The 22,787-nt window shown below is 66.0% G+C and overlaps 1 protein-coding gene across 1 annotated transcript in view; it reads left to right on the top strand.

Annotated features, from left to right (window-relative positions):
* MAGI1 (membrane associated guanylate kinase, WW and PDZ domain containing 1) overlaps nt 1–22,787 on the top strand; it is a 635,687-nt gene that overhangs the window by 512,713 nt on the left and 100,187 nt on the right. Inside the window, 3 exon segments of the mRNA XM_048488400.1 lie at nt 416–508; nt 5,110–5,292; nt 17,671–18,291. Of these exon segments, the coding sequence (XP_048344357.1) occupies nt 416–508; nt 5,110–5,292; nt 17,671–18,291 (897 nt within the window).

Below are 22,787 nucleotides of genomic sequence, written 5' to 3'. Positions count from 1 at the left end.
ATCAAAGGTGTGACAGCTGGAGCGGTACACGAGCTTCTCTGTAGCCGAAATTGTGTACACTTCTGCGGCAACATAAGCTGACACATTTAAGAATATTGTCTTGTTAAACGTTTTGCCTCTGTTGTTCTTTTGTGACCCATAAACTTGGTTATCTGATCAAGGATTGTTGCTCATTAAAGTAGCCTGTTGGTCTTGTTATCCATTGGCTAGTAGAAAGTTTTTTTCAAAGGAGATGAATCTCTTTCCTTTGGCTGAATGCAAACCCTCCAGCCAAACATCTGTGTCACGCCAAAGAAAGGTTATTGGAGACACAGTGCAAACTGCAGTTGCATGTAGGGACATGCAGACACACACATACACATGCTTCAGTTGCAGATCATTATGTCATGCAATCAAAAATATTTTCCTTTTTCAGAATGGACAGAAGAGCATCCCCCAATTCCCCCTCCTGCTGTTCCAAACCATGTTCCTAACAACCAGGAGACAGTTCGAGATGCACCAGTACAAGGTAAAACATTGCAAGATTGTTTCACTGCAAGAGAAAAAAACAAATTGGGCATCAGATGTTCTCTTTAGGCTCAAAAATACTTCCTTCCAGCAGAGTTGAAGGCTGTGGCTCAGGGTTAGCAATTTAAAAGTCCCAAGCTGAGTAACCAATATTTCCAATATCATGCCGCTTCAACCCATCCTTGCAGACAAAGAAAGCAAGTCATAACGCTCTCTAATCCCTGCAGCAGTGGTAGAGTATCTGCTTAGAATGCACAGAAGATCCCTGATTTAGTCTTTTGCATCTCCACTTAAAAGGGTCACAAAGTATGTAATGTGAAACACCTCTTCCTTTGAGCTTGGACAGCCATTGCCAGTTACAGCAGAGAGTGCTGACCTGATAAGTCAACTGAACTCAAGGCAGCTGTGTGTGTTCATGTGGCCTCAGTTCCAGCCCTGGGTGTCCTGCCCTTGTTCATGTCTTCAAGATGCATTTCCCACTCTTGGTGGGGTTATCTAGGCATGAGCAAACAGGCCACTGTGACTCGACACAGTGTGTAACAGACTGTGACACACCTCTGAAGATGCCAGCCACAGATGCAGGCAAAATGTTCGGAACAAGATCCACCAGACCACGGCCACACAGCCCAGAAAACCCACCACAACCAGTTGAATCCGGCCATGAAAGCCCTCGACAATTCATAGGCCAGAGAATGTTACCTTGGAGCTCTTAGGAAGAGCAGCTTCTACTAACTTGCTTCTCTGAGGGAAATTTTCAATGATGATTCAGGCATCGATTGAACCCGATAAAAAGGTTCTCCCTATCAGTAATCAAACGTATCTATCCACTGGGTTAGTTAACTGTCTGAAAGACTTAGGCTGATTCCGCACGGGCCAAAAACAGCGGTGTGAAAACAGTATAAACCCTTTTACGCAGTTTTAAACCCTTTTACACCATTTTCACACTGTTTTCACACTGCTGTTTTTGGCCCATGCGGAATCAGCCTTAGTATCTATTACAGTCGCAGCACTCATATATGTAATCATTGAGAACTAATACATTACATATACCGATATATCACAAGGTGTAGCATTAGCATTCCCATGTCATGTTCATAATAGAGCATTAAATTGTTTATTGGAAGAAAAGCCTGGGTCCTATTTACTTGTGCCTAAAAATGTGAGCGTGTTGGTCAGCTTTTACCTGCGGAAGGAGACCTTTGTGGTCCAATTGCATCTGACAAATGAAAATGTTCAGGCTTCTAGTTTTATCATTTTGGGAGTCTTTGTGTACCTAATACAGAATGTAGGTGATACATCAAGTAGTGTATTTGTCTTTGCATTGCATTTTAATGTTCTCTGATTCATGTAGGATTGATTTAATATTTGTATGTGTGTAAGTATAATGACTGCAGTTTTCCATAAAGTCTTTTTACCCTGCCTTTTATACGTATTTGACATGTGTTGAATCATCCAGAAGGCTGGTTAAACAGGTGCCAATCCATTAAAATGTCACAATGTGTTGACTTCAGTACATTATAAAAATTACAGTATACCCTGTAGCCTAATTTGCAAGTATTTATGCTGAAAATGGGAAGGTAAATTACAGCAAGTAGATTTCAGGCATTAGAAGGTATTAAGGAGGTAAAACATCAGAGAGCTCTTCTGACTGGCTTAAGTATATTAAATCCTTTTCTAGTTTGAATTGATTGTATGTCTTTTAATTTTACTTCTTTATATCATCAGGATGCAAGAGAACAAATGTTCACATAAGTAATAAATTTGAGTGAAGAATTCCCCAAGGCATTCTCATCTTACTTGGCAGTTTTTCACACTAAAAAAAACCTAAATACCTCCACTCAGGCTTAAAGAGTTACCAGCAACTAAAACTGTAAATGTTTTAAGTCTCCCTTGAGAGTACCTTTTGTACCTGGTCATCTGGATAGGGCTTGTAAATGCCATTTTTGTAAACCCTGAATTCACCCTAGCAGAAAGCTATATTCATTGTATAATTTTTTTTGCCAGCCACTGTTACAATACTATAACTATCCAGTGGAAAATAAGTAGCAGCTAGGGCTTTTCATATATACCTAATAGTCAACATAGCCGTATTTACAGATTCTTAAATGCCCAGATTGAGACGATGGACAGACTAGGACGTTTTTCTGCATAATTGAAGGACTTTCTCACAGGTTTGCAGAAAAATCTGAAAATAAGGGAGAAATGGAGCAGGAGGAGTTAAATCCCCGCAAAGAGATGAGGGTTATCTGTGCATGTGCAAATAGTGCACCTCTGTTGGAGTTGCTGCCTAATGGTAGTAGCAATTATGCTACAGGTAGTGTTACTGGACAGACAGGAGAGGCTTGTTTCCTTCAGACAGCAGTGTCTCTACCTATCCTGCCAATCTTGGAGGTGGCCTTGCAATGCAGTGTCAAGATGGATGCCATCCCTGCATTGACTCAGAGTTACCACTAAGGCAGAAGCCTGCCAGGGCAGAGATCTCCTGCCAGCATTTACTTGCAAATAGCCTTGACCATGACACACCTGTCCCCGTGAGACAAAGAGTATGCTAAATAATTTCATCAAGGTTTCCTTTCAAGACTAATCCCATCTTCTTTTTTCCTGACTAACCACTTCAAAGGACCACCTTCATTTGCACTGGCATTATCCCAGAGCTGTTGTTGCATCAGTTCCACCCCCAAATTTAATTGTGCGCAGGTGCTCCCTGGGCTTAGAACATTAAGTCCAAGTGTCCTCTTGTTCTTCCCTCTGTCCTGGGAAGATTGGGTCACTTAACATAGCTGGAGGACCCATTTCCCTCTATAACTAGCATGTCCACCCAGCACAAGGTGTTCAATATTTTCCTGGACATCTCTCTGTCTGATTAATACTGACCCCAGTGTTGCTTCCTACCCCACCTCTTTTGGAGCTCAACCCAGGTTGTTGAACTCTGCTTATCAAACCAATCCTCTTCTAGAACAAGTAATTATCGCCTTATACCTTGAAAATCCCAGTCTATTCCACATCTTTTACCACTTTATATATCCCAGGAATGTGTGATTTCTGTCTGCTTTGATTATTTGTGTGATTGTACATTTATTTTACTTCTTAATAAAACCTGTTAAACTTTTACTCCAGATTCCTGCAAATTTCTTGAAGAAACCACTTTTGTAAAATGTTGGTGGAAAAGAACTCACATAGTTATCCAGCCTCTCATTAAGCCTTCACTCATTCTCTGCTCTAAATGGGGCAGACCCCAGCATTTTGGGTAACAGATTAAAGGACAAGAGGGAGTGGGTGGCCAGAGTGGCAGGGGGTCAGTGGATGGGAGGCAGAGGAGCAGGGCAGGAGGGGGAGGTGCTGATACCCCCGATCATGTGATCTGAGCAGGCAGGAAAGAGCCACTGTTTCCCCACCCCCACTGGAGGCATGGCAAAGGAATCTGAAAGAGCAGGCATATGGTAGTGGTGCTTTTACTGAGAAGGCTGGCAAATGGCTGGTCTGGCAGATAAAGGAAGCAAGGATGGGTGGGTGGGCAGGCAAAGTAGCAAGGGGGGGTGGGCAGATTGCTGAGGAAAGGGAGGAGTTGATTGGGATGCCAGACTGGAAAAAAGGGGCATCGGTTAGAGCAGTGGTTCTCAACCTTCCTAATGCTGCAACCCTTCAATACAGTTCCTCATGTTGTGGTGACCCCCAACCATAAAATTATTTTCGTTGCTACTTCATAACTGATTTTGCTACTGTTTCCAATGGTCTTAGGCAACCCCTGCGAAAGGGTCGTTCGACCCCCCCCAAGGGGTCATGACCCACAGGTTGAGAACCACTGGGTTAGAGCAAGGAGTGGGGGGACAACTCTTGAGCAGCAGTGGTGTAGGAGGTTAAGAGCTCGTGTATCTAATCTGGAGGAACCGGTTTTGATTCCCAGCTCTGCCGCCTGAGCTGAGGAGGCTTATCTGGGGAATTCAGATTAGCCTGTACACTCCCATACACACTAGCTGGGTGACCTTGGGCTAGTCACAACTTCTCGGAGCTCTCTCAGCCCCACCTACCTCACAGGGTGTTTGTTGTGAGGGGGGTAGGGCAAGGAGGCTGTAAGCCCCTTTGAGTCTCCTGCAGGAGAGAAAGGGGGGTATAAATCCAAACTCTTCTTCTTCTTAATGGTGGAGGAGAAGTGAGTTATGAAAGGGAAAAGATGGGAGAGGAGCAGATGGTAGTGGGAGGAAAAGATAATAAAAGGTGGTTAAGGGCAGGTATCAGAAGCCAGAGGATGAAGCAGGGTGAGTAAGTGGTAGTTAGGTTGGACATGCCAATACTATTTCGTATCGCTTTCGTAATTGCCCTTTACGTGGAATTTTGCTGAGCTCTCACAATAGTGGTTGTAGTCTATGAGTGATAGCCACGTTGGTTCTTTTTTAACCAGGTTTGCTGTGTCTCCATCTTTTCAGCTTCACTGAAGTGTTGTACCTTCTTGCAAAAGGAATTTCTATAAAATGTTGAGGCTTGCTTATCTTTAGATATTGGTACATGACACTGCAGACAGAGGTGGGGAAAGGGGAAACATAGGAAGGGGTTTTTTTTCTTTTTTCCCTTGACATATTTATGTTTTTGAAACTTTCTCAGCAGGAAAACCATTTTTCACACGAAACCCATCTGAGCTGAAAGGGAAGTTCATTCACACCAAACTGAGGAAAAGCAGCAGGGGGTTTGGCTTCACTGTCGTCGGAGGGGACGAACCGGATGAGTTTCTTCAGATAAAGAGTTTGGTTCTTGACGGCCCTGCTGCTCTAGATGGCAAAATGGAAACAGGTAAATTGATGGTTCTGGGGACAAAATCGCTATTCTGTTTCCCGTGCATAATGTTAGTCATACTGAAGTATTGCAGCCTATCTGGTCCACTGAGTGGCTACTTCAGGTAAGAAGTGGGTAGTAAGAACACGTATTTTTGTTTATTAATTTTGCTCAAAATTAGCTGCCTTTCTTTGCTAGAGAGCTCAAGGCACCTATATATTGTCTAGCTTTGTTCCAAGCTGACTTTCACCCCATGGCCTCAGCTCAAGGATGGGAGGTTGTAGACACTGATTTCTTCCTTGATCTGCTTTTCCGCAGAGTCACTCCTCTCTCTCCCCGGCGCACACACCCTCCTCTGGATCAGCAGGCAGAAAGAATAAGGAAGTTCTCTTTGGTCTAGCTTGTATTGAGTTTAATTAGCTCAGGGCCTGCAATGGGACTCCTTCATTTCTGTCCTATCCATGGTTGTTGGGTTTTCAGCTCCTCATTGACTAGGTCAGGGCTAGGGAACCTGCGGCTCTCCAGATGTTCAGGAACTACAATTCCCATCAGCCTCTGTCAGCATGGCCAATTGGCCATGCTGGTAGGGGCTGATGGGAATTGTAGTTCCTTGGTGGGGGGGGGGGGGGGTGGGGGGGGGGGGGGGTGGGGGGGGGGGGGGGTGGGGGGGGGGGGGGGTGGGGGGGGGGGGGGGTGGGGGGGGGGGGGGGTGGGGGGGGGGGGGGGTGGGGGGGGGGGGGGGTGGGGGGGGGGGGGGGTGGGGGGGGGGGGGGGTGGGGGGGGGGGGGGGTGGGGGGGGGGGGGGGTGGGGGGGGGGGGGGGTGGGGGGGGGGGGGGGTGGGGGGGGGGGGGGGTGGGGGGGGGGGGGGGTGGGGGGGGGGGGGGGTGGGGGGGGGGGGGGGTGGGGGGGGGGGGGGGTGGGGGGGGGGGGGGGTGGGGGGGGGGGGGGGTGGGGGGGGGGGGGGGTGGGGGGGGGGGGGGGTGGGGGGGGGGGGGGGTGGGGGGGGGGGGGGGTGGGGGGGGGGGGGGGTGGGGGGGGGGGGGGGTGGGGGGGGGGGGGGGTGGGGGGGGGGGGGGGTGGGGGGGGGGGGGGGTGGGGGGGGGGGGGGGTGGGGGGGGGGGGGGGTGGGGGGGGGGGGGGGTGGGGGGGGGGGGGGGTGGGGGGGGGGGGGGGTGGGGGGGGGGGGGGGTGGGGGGGGGGGGGGGTGGGGGGGGGGGGGGGTGGGGGGGGGGGGGGGTGGGGGGGGGGGGGGGTGGGGGGGGGGGGGGGTGGGGGGGGGGGGGGGTGGGGGGGGGGGGGGGTGGGGGGGGGGGGGGGTGGGGGGGGGGGGGGGTGGGGGGGGGGGGGGGTGGGGGGGGGGGGGGGTGGGGGGGGGGGGGGGTGGGGGGGGGGGGGGGTGGGGGGGGGGGGGGGTGGGGGGGGGGGGGGGTGGGGGGGGGGGGGGGTGGGGGGGGGGGGGGGTGGGGGGGGGGGGGGGTGGGGGGGGGGGGGGGTGGGGGGGGGGGGGGGTGGGGGGGGGGGGGGGTGGGGGGGGGGGGGGGTGGGGGGGGGGGGGGGTGGGGGGGGGGGGGGGTGGGGGGGGGGGGGGGTGGGGGGGGGGGGGGGTGGGGGGGGGGGGGGGTGGGGGGGGGGGGGGGTGGGGGGGGGGGGGGGTGGGGGGGGGGGGGGGTGGGGGGGGGGGGGGGTGGGGGGGGGGGGGGGTGGGGGGGGGGGGGGGTGGGGGGGGGGGGGGGTGGGGGGGGGGGGGGGTGGGGGGGGGGGGGGGTGGGGGGGGGGGGGGGTGGGGGGGGGGGGGGGTGGGGGGGGGGGGGGGTGGGGGGGGGGGGGGGTGGGGGGGGGGGGGGGTGGGGGGGGGGGGGGGTGGGGGGGGGGGGGGGTGGGGGGGGGGGGGGGTGGGGGGGGGGGGGGGTGGGGGGGGGGGGGGGTGGGGGGGGGGGGGGGTGGGGGGGGGGGGGGGTGGGGGGGGGGGGGGGTGGGGGGGGGGGGGGGTGGGGGGGGGGGGGGGTGGGGGGGGGGGGGGGTGGGGGGGGGGGGGGGTGGGGGGGGGGGGGGGTGGGGGGGGGGGGGGGTGGGGGGGGGGGGGGGTGGGGGGGGGGGGGGGTGGGGGGGGGGGGGGGTGGGGGGGGGGGGGGGTGGGGGGGGGGGGGGGTGGGGGGGGGGGGGGGTGGGGGGGGGGGGGGGTGGGGGGGGGGGGGGGTGGGGGGGGGGGGGGGTGGGGGGGGGGGGGGGTGGGGGGGGGGGGGGGTGGGGGGGGGGGGGGGTGGGGGGGGGGGGGGGTGGGGGGGGGGGGGGGTGGGGGGGGGGGGGGGTGGGGGGGGGGGGGGGTGGGGGGGGGGGGGGGTGGGGGGGGGGGGGGGTGGGGGGGGGGGGGGGTGGGGGGGGGGGGGGGTGGGGGGGGGGGGGGGTGGGGGGGGGGGGGGGTGGGGGGGGGGGGGGGTGGGGGGGGGGGGGGGTGGGGGGGGGGGGGGGTGGGGGGGGGGGGGGGTGGGGGGGGGGGGGGGTGGGGGGGGGGGGGGGTGGGGGGGGGGGGGGGTGGGGGGGGGGGGGGGTGGGGGGGGGGGGGGGTGGGGGGGGGGGGGGGTGGGGGGGGGGGGGGGTGGGGGGGGGGGGGGGTGGGGGGGGGGGGGGGTGGGGGGGGGGGGGGGTGGGGGGGGGGGGGGGTGGGGGGGGGGGGGGGTGGGGGGGGGGGGGGGTGGGGGGGGGGGGGGGTGGGGGGGGGGGGGGGTGGGGGGGGGGGGGGGTGGGGGGGGGGGGGGGTGGGGGGGGGGGGGGGTGGGGGGGGGGGGGGGTGGGGGGGGGGGGGGGTGGGGGGGGGGGGGGGTGGGGGGGGGGGGGGGTGGGGGGGGGGGGGGGTGGGGGGGGGGGGGGGTGGGGGGGGGGGGGGGTGGGGGGGGGGGGGGGTGGGGGGGGGGGGGGGTGGGGGGGGGGGGGGGTGGGGGGGGGGGGGGGTGGGGGGGGGGGGGGGTGGGGGGGGGGGGGGGTGGGGGGGGGGGGGGGTGGGGGGGGGGGGGGGTGGGGGGGGGGGGGGGTGGGGGGGGGGGGGGGTGGGGGGGGGGGGGGGTGGGGGGGGGGGGGGGTGGGGGGGGGGGGGGGTGGGGGGGGGGGGGGGTGGGGGGGGGGGGGGGTGGGGGGGGGGGGGGGTGGGGGGGGGGGGGGGTGGGGGGGGGGGGGGGTGGGGGGGGGGGGGGGTGGGGGGGGGGGGGGGTGGGGGGGGGGGGGGGTGGGGGGGGGGGGGGGTGGGGGGGGGGGGGGGTGGGGGGGGGGGGGGGTGGGGGGGGGGGGGGGTGGGGGGGGGGGGGGGTGGGGGGGGGGGGGGGTGGGGGGGGGGGGGGGTGGGGGGGGGGGGGGGTGGGGGGGGGGGGGGGTGGGGGGGGGGGGGGGTGGGGGGGGGGGGGGGTGGGGGGGGGGGGGGGTGGGGGGGGGGGGGGGTGGGGGGGGGGGGGGGTGGGGGGGGGGGGGGGTGGGGGGGGGGGGGGGTGGGGGGGGGGGGGGGTGGGGGGGGGGGGGGGTGGGGGGGGGGGGGGGTGGGGGGGGGGGGGGGTGGGGGGGGGGGGGGGTGGGGGGGGGGGGGGGTGGGGGGGGGGGGGGGTGGGGGGGGGGGGGGGTGGGGGGGGGGGGGGGTGGGGGGGGGGGGGGGTGGGGGGGGGGGGGGGTGGGGGGGGGGGGGGGTGGGGGGGGGGGGGGGTGGGGGGGGGGGGGGGTGGGGGGGGGGGGGGGTGGGGGGGGGGGGGGGTGGGGGGGGGGGGGGGTGGGGGGGGGGGGGGGTGGGGGGGGGGGGGGGTGGGGGGGGGGGGGGGTGGGGGGGGGGGGGGGTGGGGGGGGGGGGGGGTGGGGGGGGGGGGGGGTGGGGGGGGGGGGGGGTGGGGGGGGGGGGGGGTGGGGGGGGGGGGGGGTGGGGGGGGGGGGGGGTGGGGGGGGGGGGGGGTGGGGGGGGGGGGGGGTGGGGGGGGGGGGGGGTGGGGGGGGGGGGGGGTGGGGGGGGGGGGGGGTGGGGGGGGGGGGGGGTGGGGGGGGGGGGGGGTGGGGGGGGGGGGGGGTGGGGGGGGGGGGGGGTGGGGGGGGGGGGGGGTGGGGGGGGGGGGGGGTGGGGGGGGGGGGGGGTGGGGGGGGGGGGGGGTGGGGGGGGGGGGGGGTGGGGGGGGGGGGGGGTGGGGGGGGGGGGGGGTGGGGGGGGGGGGGGGTGGGGGGGGGGGGGGGTGGGGGGGGGGGGGGGTGGGGGGGGGGGGGGGTGGGGGGGGGGGGGGGTGGGGGGGGGGGGGGGTGGGGGGGGGGGGGGGTGGGGGGGGGGGGGGGTGGGGGGGGGGGGGGGTGGGGGGGGGGGGGGGTGGGGGGGGGGGGGGGTGGGGGGGGGGGGGGGTGGGGGGGGGGGGGGGTGGGGGGGGGGGGGGGTGGGGGGGGGGGGGGGTGGGGGGGGGGGGGGGTGGGGGGGGGGGGGGGTGGGGGGGGGGGGGGGTGGGGGGGGGGGGGGGTGGGGGGGGGGGGGGGTGGGGGGGGGGGGGGGTGGGGGGGGGGGGGGGTGGGGGGGGGGGGGGGTGGGGGGGGGGGGGGGTGGGGGGGGGGGGGGGTGGGGGGGGGGGGGGGTGGGGGGGGGGGGGGGTGGGGGGGGGGGGGGGTGGGGGGGGGGGGGGGTGGGGGGGGGGGGGGGTGGGGGGGGGGGGGGGTGGGGGGGGGGGGGGGTGGGGGGGGGGGGGGGTGGGGGGGGGGGGGGGTGGGGGGGGGGGGGGGTGGGGGGGGGGGGGGGTGGGGGGGGGGGGGGGTGGGGGGGGGGGGGGGTGGGGGGGGGGGGGGGTGGGGGGGGGGGGGGGTGGGGGGGGGGGGGGGTGGGGGGGGGGGGGGGTGGGGGGGGGGGGGGGTGGGGGGGGGGGGGGGTGGGGGGGGGGGGGGGTGGGGGGGGGGGGGGGTGGGGGGGGGGGGGGGTGGGGGGGGGGGGGGGTGGGGGGGGGGGGGGGTGGGGGGGGGGGGGGGTGGGGGGGGGGGGGGGTGGGGGGGGGGGGGGGTGGGGGGGGGGGGGGGTGGGGGGGGGGGGGGGTGGGGGGGGGGGGGGGTGGGGGGGGGGGGGGGTGGGGGGGGGGGGGGGTGGGGGGGGGGGGGGGTGGGGGGGGGGGGGGGTGGGGGGGGGGGGGGGTGGGGGGGGGGGGGGGTGGGGGGGGGGGGGGGTGGGGGGGGGGGGGGGTGGGGGGGGGGGGGGGTGGGGGGGGGGGGGGGTGGGGGGGGGGGGGGGTGGGGGGGGGGGGGGGTGGGGGGGGGGGGGGGTGGGGGGGGGGGGGGGTGGGGGGGGGGGGGGGTGGGGGGGGGGGGGGGTGGGGGGGGGGGGGGGTGGGGGGGGGGGGGGGTGGGGGGGGGGGGGGGTGGGGGGGGGGGGGGGTGGGGGGGGGGGGGGGTGGGGGGGGGGGGGGGTGGGGGGGGGGGGGGGTGGGGGGGGGGGGGGGTGGGGGGGGGGGGGGGTGGGGGGGGGGGGGGGTGGGGGGGGGGGGGGGTGGGGGGGGGGGGGGGTGGGGGGGGGGGGGGGTGGGGGGGGGGGGGGGTGGGGGGGGGGGGGGGTGGGGGGGGGGGGGGGTGGGGGGGGGGGGGGGTGGGGGGGGGGGGGGGTGGGGGGGGGGGGGGGTGGGGGGGGGGGGGGGTGGGGGGGGGGGGGGGTGGGGGGGGGGGGGGGTGGGGGGGGGGGGGGGTGGGGGGGGGGGGGGGTGGGGGGGGGGGGGGGTGGGGGGGGGGGGGGGTGGGGGGGGGGGGGGGTGGGGGGGGGGGGGGGTGGGGGGGGGGGGGGGTGGGGGGGGGGGGGGGTGGGGGGGGGGGGGGGTGGGGGGGGGGGGGGGTGGGGGGGGGGGGGGGTGGGGGGGGGGGGGGGTGGGGGGGGGGGGGGGTGGGGGGGGGGGGGGGTGGGGGGGGGGGGGGGTGGGGGGGGGGGGGGGTGGGGGGGGGGGGGGGTGGGGGGGGGGGGGGGTGGGGGGGGGGGGGGGTGGGGGGGGGGGGGGGTGGGGGGGGGGGGGGGTGGGGGGGGGGGGGGGTGGGGGGGGGGGGGGGTGGGGGGGGGGGGGGGTGGGGGGGGGGGGGGGTGGGGGGGGGGGGGGGTGGGGGGGGGGGGGGGTGGGGGGGGGGGGGGGTGGGGGGGGGGGGGGGTGGGGGGGGGGGGGGGTGGGGGGGGGGGGGGGTGGGGGGGGGGGGGGGTGGGGGGGGGGGGGGGTGGGGGGGGGGGGGGGTGGGGGGGGGGGGGGGTGGGGGGGGGGGGGGGTGGGGGGGGGGGGGGGTGGGGGGGGGGGGGGGTGGGGGGGGGGGGGGGTGGGGGGGGGGGGGGGTGGGGGGGGGGGGGGGTGGGGGGGGGGGGGGGTGGGGGGGGGGGGGGGTGGGGGGGGGGGGGGGTGGGGGGGGGGGGGGGTGGGGGGGGGGGGGGGTGGGGGGGGGGGGGGGTGGGGGGGGGGGGGGGTGGGGGGGGGGGGGGGTGGGGGGGGGGGGGGGTGGGGGGGGGGGGGGGTGGGGGGGGGGGGGGGTGGGGGGGGGGGGGGGTGGGGGGGGGGGGGGGTGGGGGGGGGGGGGGGTGGGGGGGGGGGGGGGTGGGGGGGGGGGGGGGTGGGGGGGGGGGGGGGTGGGGGGGGGGGGGGGTGGGGGGGGGGGGGGGTGGGGGGGGGGGGGGGTGGGGGGGGGGGGGGGTGGGGGGGGGGGGGGGTGGGGGGGGGGGGGGGTGGGGGGGGGGGGGGGTGGGGGGGGGGGGGGGTGGGGGGGGGGGGGGGTGGGGGGGGGGGGGGGTGGGGGGGGGGGGGGGTGGGGGGGGGGGGGGGTGGGGGGGGGGGGGGGTGGGGGGGGGGGGGGGTGGGGGGGGGGGGGGGTGGGGGGGGGGGGGGGTGGGGGGGGGGGGGGGTGGGGGGGGGGGGGGGTGGGGGGGGGGGGGGGTGGGGGGGGGGGGGGGTGGGGGGGGGGGGGGGTGGGGGGGGGGGGGGGTGGGGGGGGGGGGGGGTGGGGGGGGGGGGGGGTGGGGGGGGGGGGGGGTGGGGGGGGGGGGGGGTGGGGGGGGGGGGGGGTGGGGGGGGGGGGGGGTGGGGGGGGGGGGGGGTGGGGGGGGGGGGGGGTGGGGGGGGGGGGGGGTGGGGGGGGGGGGGGGTGGGGGGGGGGGGGGGTGGGGGGGGGGGGGGGTGGGGGGGGGGGGGGGTGGGGGGGGGGGGGGGTGGGGGGGGGGGGGGGTGGGGGGGGGGGGGGGTGGGGGGGGGGGGGGGTGGGGGGGGGGGGGGGTGGGGGGGGGGGGGGGTGGGGGGGGGGGGGGGTGGGGGGGGGGGGGGGTGGGGGGGGGGGGGGGTGGGGGGGGGGGGGGGTGGGGGGGGGGGGGGGTGGGGGGGGGGGGGGGTGGGGGGGGGGGGGGGTGGGGGGGGGGGGGGGTGGGGGGGGGGGGGGGTGGGGGGGGGGGGGGGTGGGGGGGGGGGGGGGTGGGGGGGGGGGGGGGTGGGGGGGGGGGGGGGTGGGGGGGGGGGGGGGTGGGGGGGGGGGGGGGTGGGGGGGGGGGGGGGTGGGGGGGGGGGGGGGTGGGGGGGGGGGGGGGTGGGGGGGGGGGGGGGTGGGGGGGGGGGGGGGTGGGGGGGGGGGGGGGTGGGGGGGGGGGGGGGTGGGGGGGGGGGGGGGTGGGGGGGGGGGGGGGTGGGGGGGGGGGGGGGTGGGGGGGGGGGGGGGTGGGGGGGGGGGGGGGTGGGGGGGGGGGGGGGTGGGGGGGGGGGGGGGTGGGGGGGGGGGGGGGTGGGGGGGGGGGGGGGTGGGGGGGGGGGGGGGTGGGGGGGGGGGGGGGTGGGGGGGGGGGGGGGTGGGGGGGGGGGGGGGTGGGGGGGGGGGGGGGTGGGGGGGGGGGGGGGTGGGGGGGGGGGGGGGTGGGGGGGGGGGGGGGTGGGGGGGGGGGGGGGTGGGGGGGGGGGGGGGTGGGGGGGGGGGGGGGTGGGGGGGGGGGGGGGTGGGGGGGGGGGGGGGTGGGGGGGGGGGGGGGTGGGGGGGGGGGGGGGTGGGGGGGGGGGGGGGTGGGGGGGGGGGGGGGTGGGGGGGGGGGGGGGTGGGGGGGGGGGGGGGTGGGGGGGGGGGGGGGTGGGGGGGGGGGGGGGTGGGGGGGGGGGGGGGTGGGGGGGGGGGGGGGTGGGGGGGGGGGGGGGTGGGGGGGGGGGGGGGTGGGGGGGGGGGGGGGTGGGGGGGGGGGGGGGTGGGGGGGGGGGGGGGTGGGGGGGGGGGGGGGTGGGGGGGGGGGGGGGTGGGGGGGGGGGGGGGTGGGGGGGGGGGGGGGTGGGGGGGGGGGGGGGTGGGGGGGGGGGGGGGTGGGGGGGGGGGGGGGTGGGGGGGGGGGGGGGTGGGGGGGGGGGGGGGTGGGGGGGGGGGGGGGTGGGGGGGGGGGGGGGTGGGGGGGGGGGGGGGTGGGGGGGGGGGGGGGTGGGGGGGGGGGGGGGTGGGGGGGGGGGGGGGTGGGGGGGGGGGGGGGTGGGGGGGGGGGGGGGTGGGGGGGGGGGGGGGTGGGGGGGGGGGGGGGTGGGGGGGGGGGGGGGTGGGGGGGGGGGGGGGTGGGGGGGGGGGGGGGTGGGGGGGGGGGGGGGTGGGGGGGGGGGGGGGTGGGGGGGGGGGGGGGTGGGGGGGGGGGGGGGTGGGGGGGGGGGGGGGTGGGGGGGGGGGGGGGTGGGGGGGGGGGGGGGTGGGGGGGGGGGGGGGTGGGGGGGGGGGGGGGTGGGGGGGGGGGGGGGTGGGGGGGGGGGGGGGTGGGGGGGGGGGGGGGTGGGGGGGGGGGGGGGTGGGGGGGGGGGGGGGTGGGGGGGGGGGGGGGTGGGGGGGGGGGGGGGTGGGGGGGGGGGGGGGTGGGGGGGGGGGGGGGTGGGGGGGGGGGGGGGTGGGGGGGGGGGGGGGTGGGGGGGGGGGGGGGTGGGGGGGGGGGGGGGTGGGGGGGGGGGGGGGTGGGGGGGGGGGGGGGTGGGGGGGGGGGGGGGTGGGGGGGGGGGGGGGTGGGGGGGGGGGGGGGTGGGGGGGGGGGGGGGTGGGGGGGGGGGGGGGTGGGGGGGGGGGGGGGTGGGGGGGGGGGGGGGTGGGGGGGGGGGGGGGTGGGGGGGGGGGGGGGTGGGGGGGGGGGGGGGTGGGGGGGGGGGGGGGTGGGGGGGGGGGGGGGTGGGGGGGGGGGGGGGTGGGGGGGGGGGGGGGTGGGGGGGGGGGGGGGTGGGGGGGGGGGGGGGTGGGGGGGGGGGGGGGTGGGGGGGGGGGGGGGTGGGGGGGGGGGGGGGTGGGGGGGGGGGGGGGTGGGGGGGGGGGGGGGTGGGGGGGGGGGGGGGTGGGGGGGGGGGGGGGTGGGGGGGGGGGGGGGTGGGGGGGGGGGGGGGTGGGGGGGGGGGGGGGTGGGGGGGGGGGGGGGTGGGGGGGGGGGGGGGTGGGGGGGGGGGGGGGTGGGGGGGGGGGGGGGTGGGGGGGGGGGGGGGTGGGGGGGGGGGGGGGTGGGGGGGGGGGGGGGTGGGGGGGGGGGGGGGTGGGGGGGGGGGGGGGTGGGGGGGGGGGGGGGTGGGGGGGGGGGGGGGTGGGGGGGGGGGGGGGTGGGGGGGGGGGGGGGTGGGGGGGGGGGGGGGTGGGGGGGGGGGGGGGTGGGGGGGGGGGGGGGTGGGGGGGGGGGGGGGTGGGGGGGGGGGGGGGTGGGGGGGGGGGGGGGTGGGGGGGGGGGGGGGTGGGGGGGGGGGGGGGTGGGGGGGGGGGGGGGTGGGGGGGGGGGGGGGTGGGGGGGGGGGGGGGTGGGGGGGGGGGGGGGTGGGGGGGGGGGGGGGTGGGGGGGGGGGGGGGTGGGGGGGGGGGGGGGTGGGGGGGGGGGGGGGTGGGGGGGGGGGGGGGTGGGGGGGGGGGGGGGTGGGGGGGGGGGGGGGTGGGGGGGGGGGGGGGTGGGGGGGGGGGGGGGTGGGGGGGGGGGGGGGTGGGGGGGGGGGGGGGTGGGGGGGGGGGGGGGTGGGGGGGGGGGGGGGTGGGGGGGGGGGGGGGTGGGGGGGGGGGGGGGTGGGGGGGGGGGGGGGTGGGGGGGGGGGGGGGTGGGGGGGGGGGGGGGTGGGGGGGGGGGGGGGTGGGGGGGGGGGGGGGTGGGGGGGGGGGGGGGTGGGGGGGGGGGGGGGTGGGGGGGGGGGGGGGTGGGGGGGGGGGGGGGTGGGGGGGGGGGGGGGTGGGGGGGGGGGGGGGTGGGGGGGGGGGGGGGTGGGGGGGGGGGGGGGTGGGGGGGGGGGGGGGTGGGGGGGGGGGGGGGTGGGGGGGGGGGGGGGTGGGGGGGGGGGGGGGTGGGGGGGGGGGGGGGTGGGGGGGGGGGGGGGTGGGGGGGGGGGGGGGTGGGGGGGGGGGGGGGTGGGGGGGGGGGGGGGTGGGGGGGGGGGGGGGTGGGGGGGGGGGGGGGTGGGGGGGGGGGGGGGTGGGGGGGGGGGGGGGTGGGGGGGGGGGGGGGTGGGGGGGGGGGGGGGTGGGGGGGGGGGGGGGTGGGGGGGGGGGGGGGTGGGGGGGGGGGGGGGTGGGGGGGGGGGGGGGTGGGGGGGGGGGGGGGTGGGGGGGGGGGGGGGTGGGGGGGGGGGGGGGTGGGGGGGGGGGGGGGTGGGGGGGGGGGGGGGTGGGGGGGGGGGGGGGTGGGGGGGGGGGGGGGTGGGGGGGGGGGGACTGCGGCTCTCCAGATGTTCAGGAACTACAATTCCCATCAGCCCCTACCAGCATGGCCAATTGGCCATGCTGACAGAGGCTGATGGGAATTGTAGTTCCTGAACATCTGGAGAGCCGCAGGTTCCCTACCCCTGGTCTAAAAGGATAAGACATATCCAGCCATTTCTAAGCAGCATTATGATATAACAAATAAGTTTATTGCAGTCTGCTGAAGTTTAACCAGTTATTTCTCCTAATTAAGAATTTTTTTTTCAAAGGTGCTTATCCCTGTCCAACCATTTCATATTTTAAATTTAAAAAAAGCTGGTCACTTATAGTCTTCCATGATTCTGAGGTATTTTATAGTGACTTCCATAATGAAGTGATTTACAATCAGTATTTTATTTGGCCTCACTGCCACATACAGATAAGAGACTGGAGGTTGGACAAGTAACATGGTTGGTAAATCATGAACAATAGATTTGTACCTGGGCCCTTGCCCAATATTTTGTCTAGCAGACCACATTGCCTGTGTTGTCATTTGTACAAAATTGTATTCTAGACTTAGGTGCTTTCCTGTTCTGCTGTTCCTCATAAGCCAGATGCTTACTGAAACGGAAGTGTATCACAGTTAATGTTAAATGGACCATTTAGCATACCTCTTATTTTGACATATTCAGTCATTTCCTGGGAAAACATGGAGTAGTCCATGTGTCTATACATGTGTAGTATTTCTAGAAGAAGAGTTATTTTTTGCGACTTGCTTTCTCTACCAAAAGACTTCTCAAAGTGGCTTACCATCCCTTCCTCTCCCCACACCTTGTGAGGTAGCTGGGACCGAGAGAGTTCTGAGAGAACTGTGACTAGCCCAAAGTCACCTAACCGGCTTCATGAGGAGTGGGGAAACAAACCTGGTTCATCGGATGAAAGTCTCCCATTCAATCAGAGGGGTGAGGAACCAAACCTGGTTGTCCAGATTAGAATCTGCCACTCTTAACCATTACACCATGCTAGCTCTATTGCTAACACTCACACAAGGCAAAAGCTGGATTTCCATATGTAAGTTGTGAGACGGAAGTGGCGGTGGGATGCTTTTGTTCAAATATGTTTTAAAAATAAAACAAAAATTCCACCAGGCAATAGGTCTGGGTACTTCTACGGTAGTTCACTGGATTGTCACTTGAAATACACACCTGCATACACACACACACACACACACACACACACACACACACACACACACACACACACACACACACACGCATGAATATATGTGGCTATGTGTATTGTACATACATGTATATATAAACATACACATATATAAAATAGTGTGGGTACACTTGCTGTGTACTTTGCAGAGTGACAACAGCAGATTAATAGGATTTCTGAACTGTCAGAGATAAGAGGAAATCCTGCATAGAAGGTTAACTATAGATATTTGATGTGAAAAGGAGATTGGAACTCTGTCAGTTAGTGCTCACACCTGTTGAGGTTTTAATGTTTCACTGTGTGCTATCTCTGCTTGGCGCTTTTCCCAGACTGGCCTGGCCTGGTGTGTGAATCTGTCTGTCTGAGTGGGCTGGGCCAGAGTTCTCTTGAAGTCTTTCTGTATTTTGATAATCAGTTCTCGCAAAGACTCTGAATGAATCTAGCCATATTAATAAAGACCTTTCTGTTTTCTAAGAAGATTCTATTGTATGGACTCAGTTTGTTACATTTGATAAGGTTCCTGAATATGCTGAGAGGTGCTGAAGCAACAATCTTGAATGTGGAATTTCATTTTTTTTTAACCATTTCTTCCATAGGAGACGTTATTGTCAGCGTGAATGACACGTGTGTGTTGGGCCATACGCATGCTCAAGTTGTGAAAATCTTCCAGTCCATTCCCATTGGTGCCAGTGTGGACCTAGAACTGTGCCGAGGGTATCCTCTGCCTTTTGACCCAGATGACCCTAACACAAGCCTGGTGACATCTGTGGCCATTTTGGATAAAGAACCAATCATTGTGAACGGGCAGGAAAATTACGACTCTCCAGCAAGCCACGGTAGCAAAACTGGTAAAGTAAATGGGACGAAGGAGCCAAGGCCTAGCAGTCCTGCTGAGATTTCTTCAAATGGATCCCATGCCTATCCTAATGACACTGTCTCATTGGCTTCTTCTATAGCAACGCAACCTGAACTCATAACTGTACATATAATTAAAGGACCCATGGGCTTTGGTTTTACTATAGCAGACAGTCCTGGGGGCGGGGGACAGCGAGTGAAGCAAATTGTTGACAGCCCAAGGTGCCGAGGCCTAAAAGAAGGGGATCTTATAGTCGAAGTCAATAAGAAGAACGTGCAGAATCTTACTCACAACCAAGTTGTGGATATGCTGATTGAATGTCCTAAAGGAAGTGAAGTGACATTGCTTGTGCAGCGAGGAGGTAGGTTTGAAGTGTTTTCCTTAGTCTTTATCGCCAGACAATACAATTGCGTTACAAAGGACCTATTTAAATACTATTAGCACAACCGGGCCACGGCAATGGACAACGTCAGTCACCCCGTCTTCCTCAGCTTCAAGTTAAAGAATCCCAACAAAAACGCAGAACAGGAGTATGATTTTATGAACCGTGGACATGAACCGGTGCCTCCGTCCCACCTCACCGACATTCTGGTGGCCTCCATGTCTTGCCTTTTTCTACGTTGGTCTTTTACCAAAAAAGGAAGGTTCTAGAAAGTTGAAAATACAACAGCACTTTCCCACTACATAAAAATCTAAAAAATTCAGAAGGTGACTATTTCATCAGAATATTTTTTTAAAAAAGTATTTCTTTTGATGCATGGGTCTCTAGAATACAACTCTGAGAGTATGCCAGAGTCCAACATTTTGACTTCTGATTCAGTAAATATTTTCAGTAATATGAAACTCCCCAACTATAGGGAGAAATCCATCAGGAAAGGATTTCATAAGCATCACAATTTACCATATGTTAAGAAACATTTAAAAATGTTGAAAGAGGAATGGTTTACAAGTCCAGTGCTGTTTTTTCTTGCATAATGTGCTTTATGCCTCGCACTTGGGTTTTATCTGTTTGTACTAGCACCCTAGGAAAACAAAACGGTATCACTATTAATCTTCTCAGAAATAACATAACAAATGTTGTACAGAGGTTGAGACATTTATTAGAAACGTACTTGACATTTAAACTTCCTCATTATGCATCCTGAACGTAATGAGGTGATCTGATCAGGAACTGGGAGTATCTAGTACTAATAAGAAACTGAAATGATCAGTCAGCTGCTTTTTTATTCAAGAGTTTCATTTTTTACTTTATCTTTGGAACCGTTGCCATTGATCATTGTACTCCTGATTCACAGCAAGGGAATTGCTATGACCTCGCTTCTGTCCTGGCGTTTAACTTTCTGCTTGCACGAAGCAGTTACCTTGACTTTTGGTTTCTAATTACTTCTTTCCTTTTTAATGTCTGATCCCAGTATTGTGTTGGTTGAGGGAGGGGCCAGTGACCCCCTGGGCTCCATCTAGCTTTCTTGCAGCTAGATGGACCCCTTCCACTTCCTCCCCTCCGCTAGGGTGGGCGGGCCAGGTCCAGATGCCAGGCCCTCTACCTCCCCTCCCTTGCATGCCCCCCTCCCCTCTCCCTCCCCTCCCTGAGCAGCAGTGGCGTAGGAGGTTAAGAGCTCGTGTATCTAATCTGGAGGAACCGGGCTTGATTCCCAGCTCTGCCGCTTGATCTGTGGAGGCTTATCTGGGGAATTCAGATTAGCCCGTGCACTCCCACACACGCCAGCTGGGTGACCTGGGGCTAGTCACAGCTTCTCGGAGCTCTCTCAGCCCCACCTACCTCACAGGGTGTTTGTTGTGAGGGGGGATGGGCAAGGAGATTGTAAGCCCCTTTGAGTCTCCTGCAGGAGAGAAAGGGGGGATATAAATCCAAACCCTTCTTCTTCTACTAGGGTGGGTGGGTCCAGATGCTGGGCCCCCTCCCTTGCATGAAACCCCTCCCTCCCCTTCCCTTGCATTCCTTCCCTCCACTCCCCCTCCTTCTGTGAGGGTGAGTGGGCCATTTCCAGATGCTGGGCCCCTTCCCCTCCCCTCCGTCACTCCCCTTCCCTTGCATGGCACCCCTCCCACTCTTTCCACTCCCCCTCCCTCCGCTAGGATGGGTGGGCCATGTCCGGATGCCGGGCCCCTTCCCCTCCCCTCCCTTGCATGCCACTCCTCACTCCTTCCCTTCCTTCCCCTCCCTCCCTCCCCTTCCCTTGCAGATATGAACTGAAGCTGACAGGGAAGGTGATACCAAGCCTGCATGTCTCCAGAATCAGCTGGCACATTCTCACACTCTTCAGTTTCTTGCCAGACAATTTTCCTTTAAAGGATTGCCACAATTCTTTTCCTTACTGCTTTGAACTGATGAGGCTCGTCTTACAAGACCTTTCTGCACTCAGCCATTTACAGCCCCCTCTTGGGAATCTTCCTTCATGAATCCCAGTCTTCCCCTTAAGCCTCAAGTTCGGAAGCAAACCTCTTCTGGCCCTCTCCTTGCTTTCCTATCTTTCCAAGGTCCTTGTTTTCCTGGCTTGTTTTTTCTATCCTCATAGGGCAGGGTTGCCAGTTCTAGCTTAGAAAATACCTGAACATTTGGAAGGTGTAGCCTGAGGAGGGTGGGGCTTGGGGAGGGGAAGGACTACATTGGGTATATTGCCATAGAGCCCGCCTTCCCAAGTGGCCATTGTCTCCAGGTGAACTGATCTCTGTGTCCTGTAATCTCAGGAGATCTCCAGCCACCACCTGGAACTTGGCAACCTGACCATAGGGCCATGGTGGTGAACCTTTGGCACTCCAGATGTTATGCACTACAGCTCTTCTTGAGTCAGCCCCTGCCAGCACGGCCAATTGGCCATGCTGGCAGGGGCTGCTGGGAATTGTAGTCCATAACATCTGGAGTGCCAAAGGTTCGCCACCACTGCCATAGGGTGTCTTCCTAACTTGGTGGTCTGCAAGATAGGCTGCGTATATCCACAGAGCTTCTGCTATTGGTAGTCTCAAGCCTGCTTGTATAATGTCTGTGTACCCTTGTAGTCAGACAGCCTATCACTTGCAACTCTGGTTTGCATGGTAAAGTTGTAAAGGACATGTATAGATGTGTCATAATCCCAGTAATAATGACCCCTCCTTATCCCTTCTATTTTCCATTCTATTTGAAGAGACAGAAACTTTTTATTTGACTACATGGGCATTTCCCCCCACAAGATTGCTCTTGAGAACATTGCGGAAGTTGCCTTATGATGGCCCACCTCTAAAATGTGTGGAAGTGGAAGTATCGAAGAGAGGTTGTGTCGTGGCTGTTTTTAGACATGCAAAGGCTGTGAGTGGAAAAAAGATGTCAGCCTTTTCGTATCTATATCACAGTCTCAATAGAAAGACAAAAAAAGGGAGAGTGACCTTTAGGTACCCAAATATATATGATCTGGCATAGGTCAGTTTTTCACAAATGGAATATATTTACAACATCTCCCGTGTCTGAATGACTTTCGGTTATTTTCTAGATTCCTTTCAGTAGCCTTTACTTACCCTTGCAGTGGCCGGATGAATCGGGGCAGATTTTTGTTACCACTTGGCAGATGCAGTTCTCACACAGAGCTGTAAAAAACGGTTCCTCTTCTACACAACTAAAATTGCAGGAACCCTGTTTGCCTTTGTCTGAAGGAGGTAGCTTTGACTCTTGAAAGCTCACAATCCGGAATTCTTCTTCATCTCTAAGGTACGACTGAACTCGAATCTGTTCCCATCTACTGAAGACTGACACAGGTTCCATCTGAAACTGTTCTCCTTTGTGCCTGTGTACTATTGTTGCACCTGATCCTTTAGGTCTCAGATCACAGTGGCCTTTTTTTCTTCTTCGAGGAATGTGTTTTGTCTCCCAAAATCTGTTCGTGAACTTTTTGTGTCTGCTGACAGAGGTGTCTCTGACGGTTGCCTGTCTCTCCTCCTCCCTCTGGCGTCCGCTGGAGAAAGTGCTGAGGAGAAGTCTTGCCATCAGGCATTTGTTTTATTAACATGTTATTTGCTTCGCTGCTGCTGCTGCGGTAGTGAGCCTGATATCCTGAGTCTTGCAAAGGATTTGTCGGTCGCTGTTATTAATTAGACAGAAAAAAATAATCACAACAAGTTGTGTCAGCTTCTGTGAAAACCAAACTCACTCTCAACCGGTGGCGTACTCTTTACAGTGACGCCTAACTATTAACATTCGAGACACATAGCCAGGGAGAGAAAGAAAGCCTGTTAAATATTTACCACAATGTATCTTCATCTGAAACTCTGACTTCCGATAATTGGATCACTGGTGCCAACAGAACCTTACAGCTAGGTTAAGGAACGTGGAGATGGAGAATGATGGGGAGATCTTATCAGGGGGGAAAATTCAGCATGAGGCAGTTTGGCCTATGAAATAAAACCCTGCAGACCTGCATCGTTTTCATGTTTGGTGTTTTATCGCTTGCACACATAATCAGACCCGATTCTGTTGCAAGAGGTGCAGCAAGCTCCTTAAGAAGGGGTGCACCGCCGGGGGGGGGGGTGCTGCAGGGCGGCACGGGGGGCGGGAAAAAACACACTGCACACTGGGCGCAGTTTGGCCCAGCTACGCCTCTGTATTGGATAGTTAGGAACAAATAATTATTTTTGGTTTCTATGATTGGAAATGGTAATATTATTATTGAATGCAATTGTTATCGATAAAAAAAATAAAGTAAAATAAAAATGGCCATCAAGCCAATGGCATGACATAACTTCTAGACAAACCCTGATGATGATGTCTTACTTCTCTAGGAATTACCAGAAACTCAGCTGGAAATACCATAGAGTTTCCAGTGACCCCTAAGGAGGAAAAAACAGTATTGTTGTCTGTCTTCTCTAGGG

This window comes from Sphaerodactylus townsendi, linkage group LG03 (assembly GCF_021028975.2).
Source record: "Sphaerodactylus townsendi isolate TG3544 linkage group LG03, MPM_Stown_v2.3, whole genome shotgun sequence".
Lineage (NCBI taxonomy): Eukaryota > Metazoa > Chordata > Lepidosauria > Squamata > Sphaerodactylidae > Sphaerodactylus > Sphaerodactylus townsendi.
This window is presented reverse-complemented; position numbering and strand designations above follow the sequence as displayed.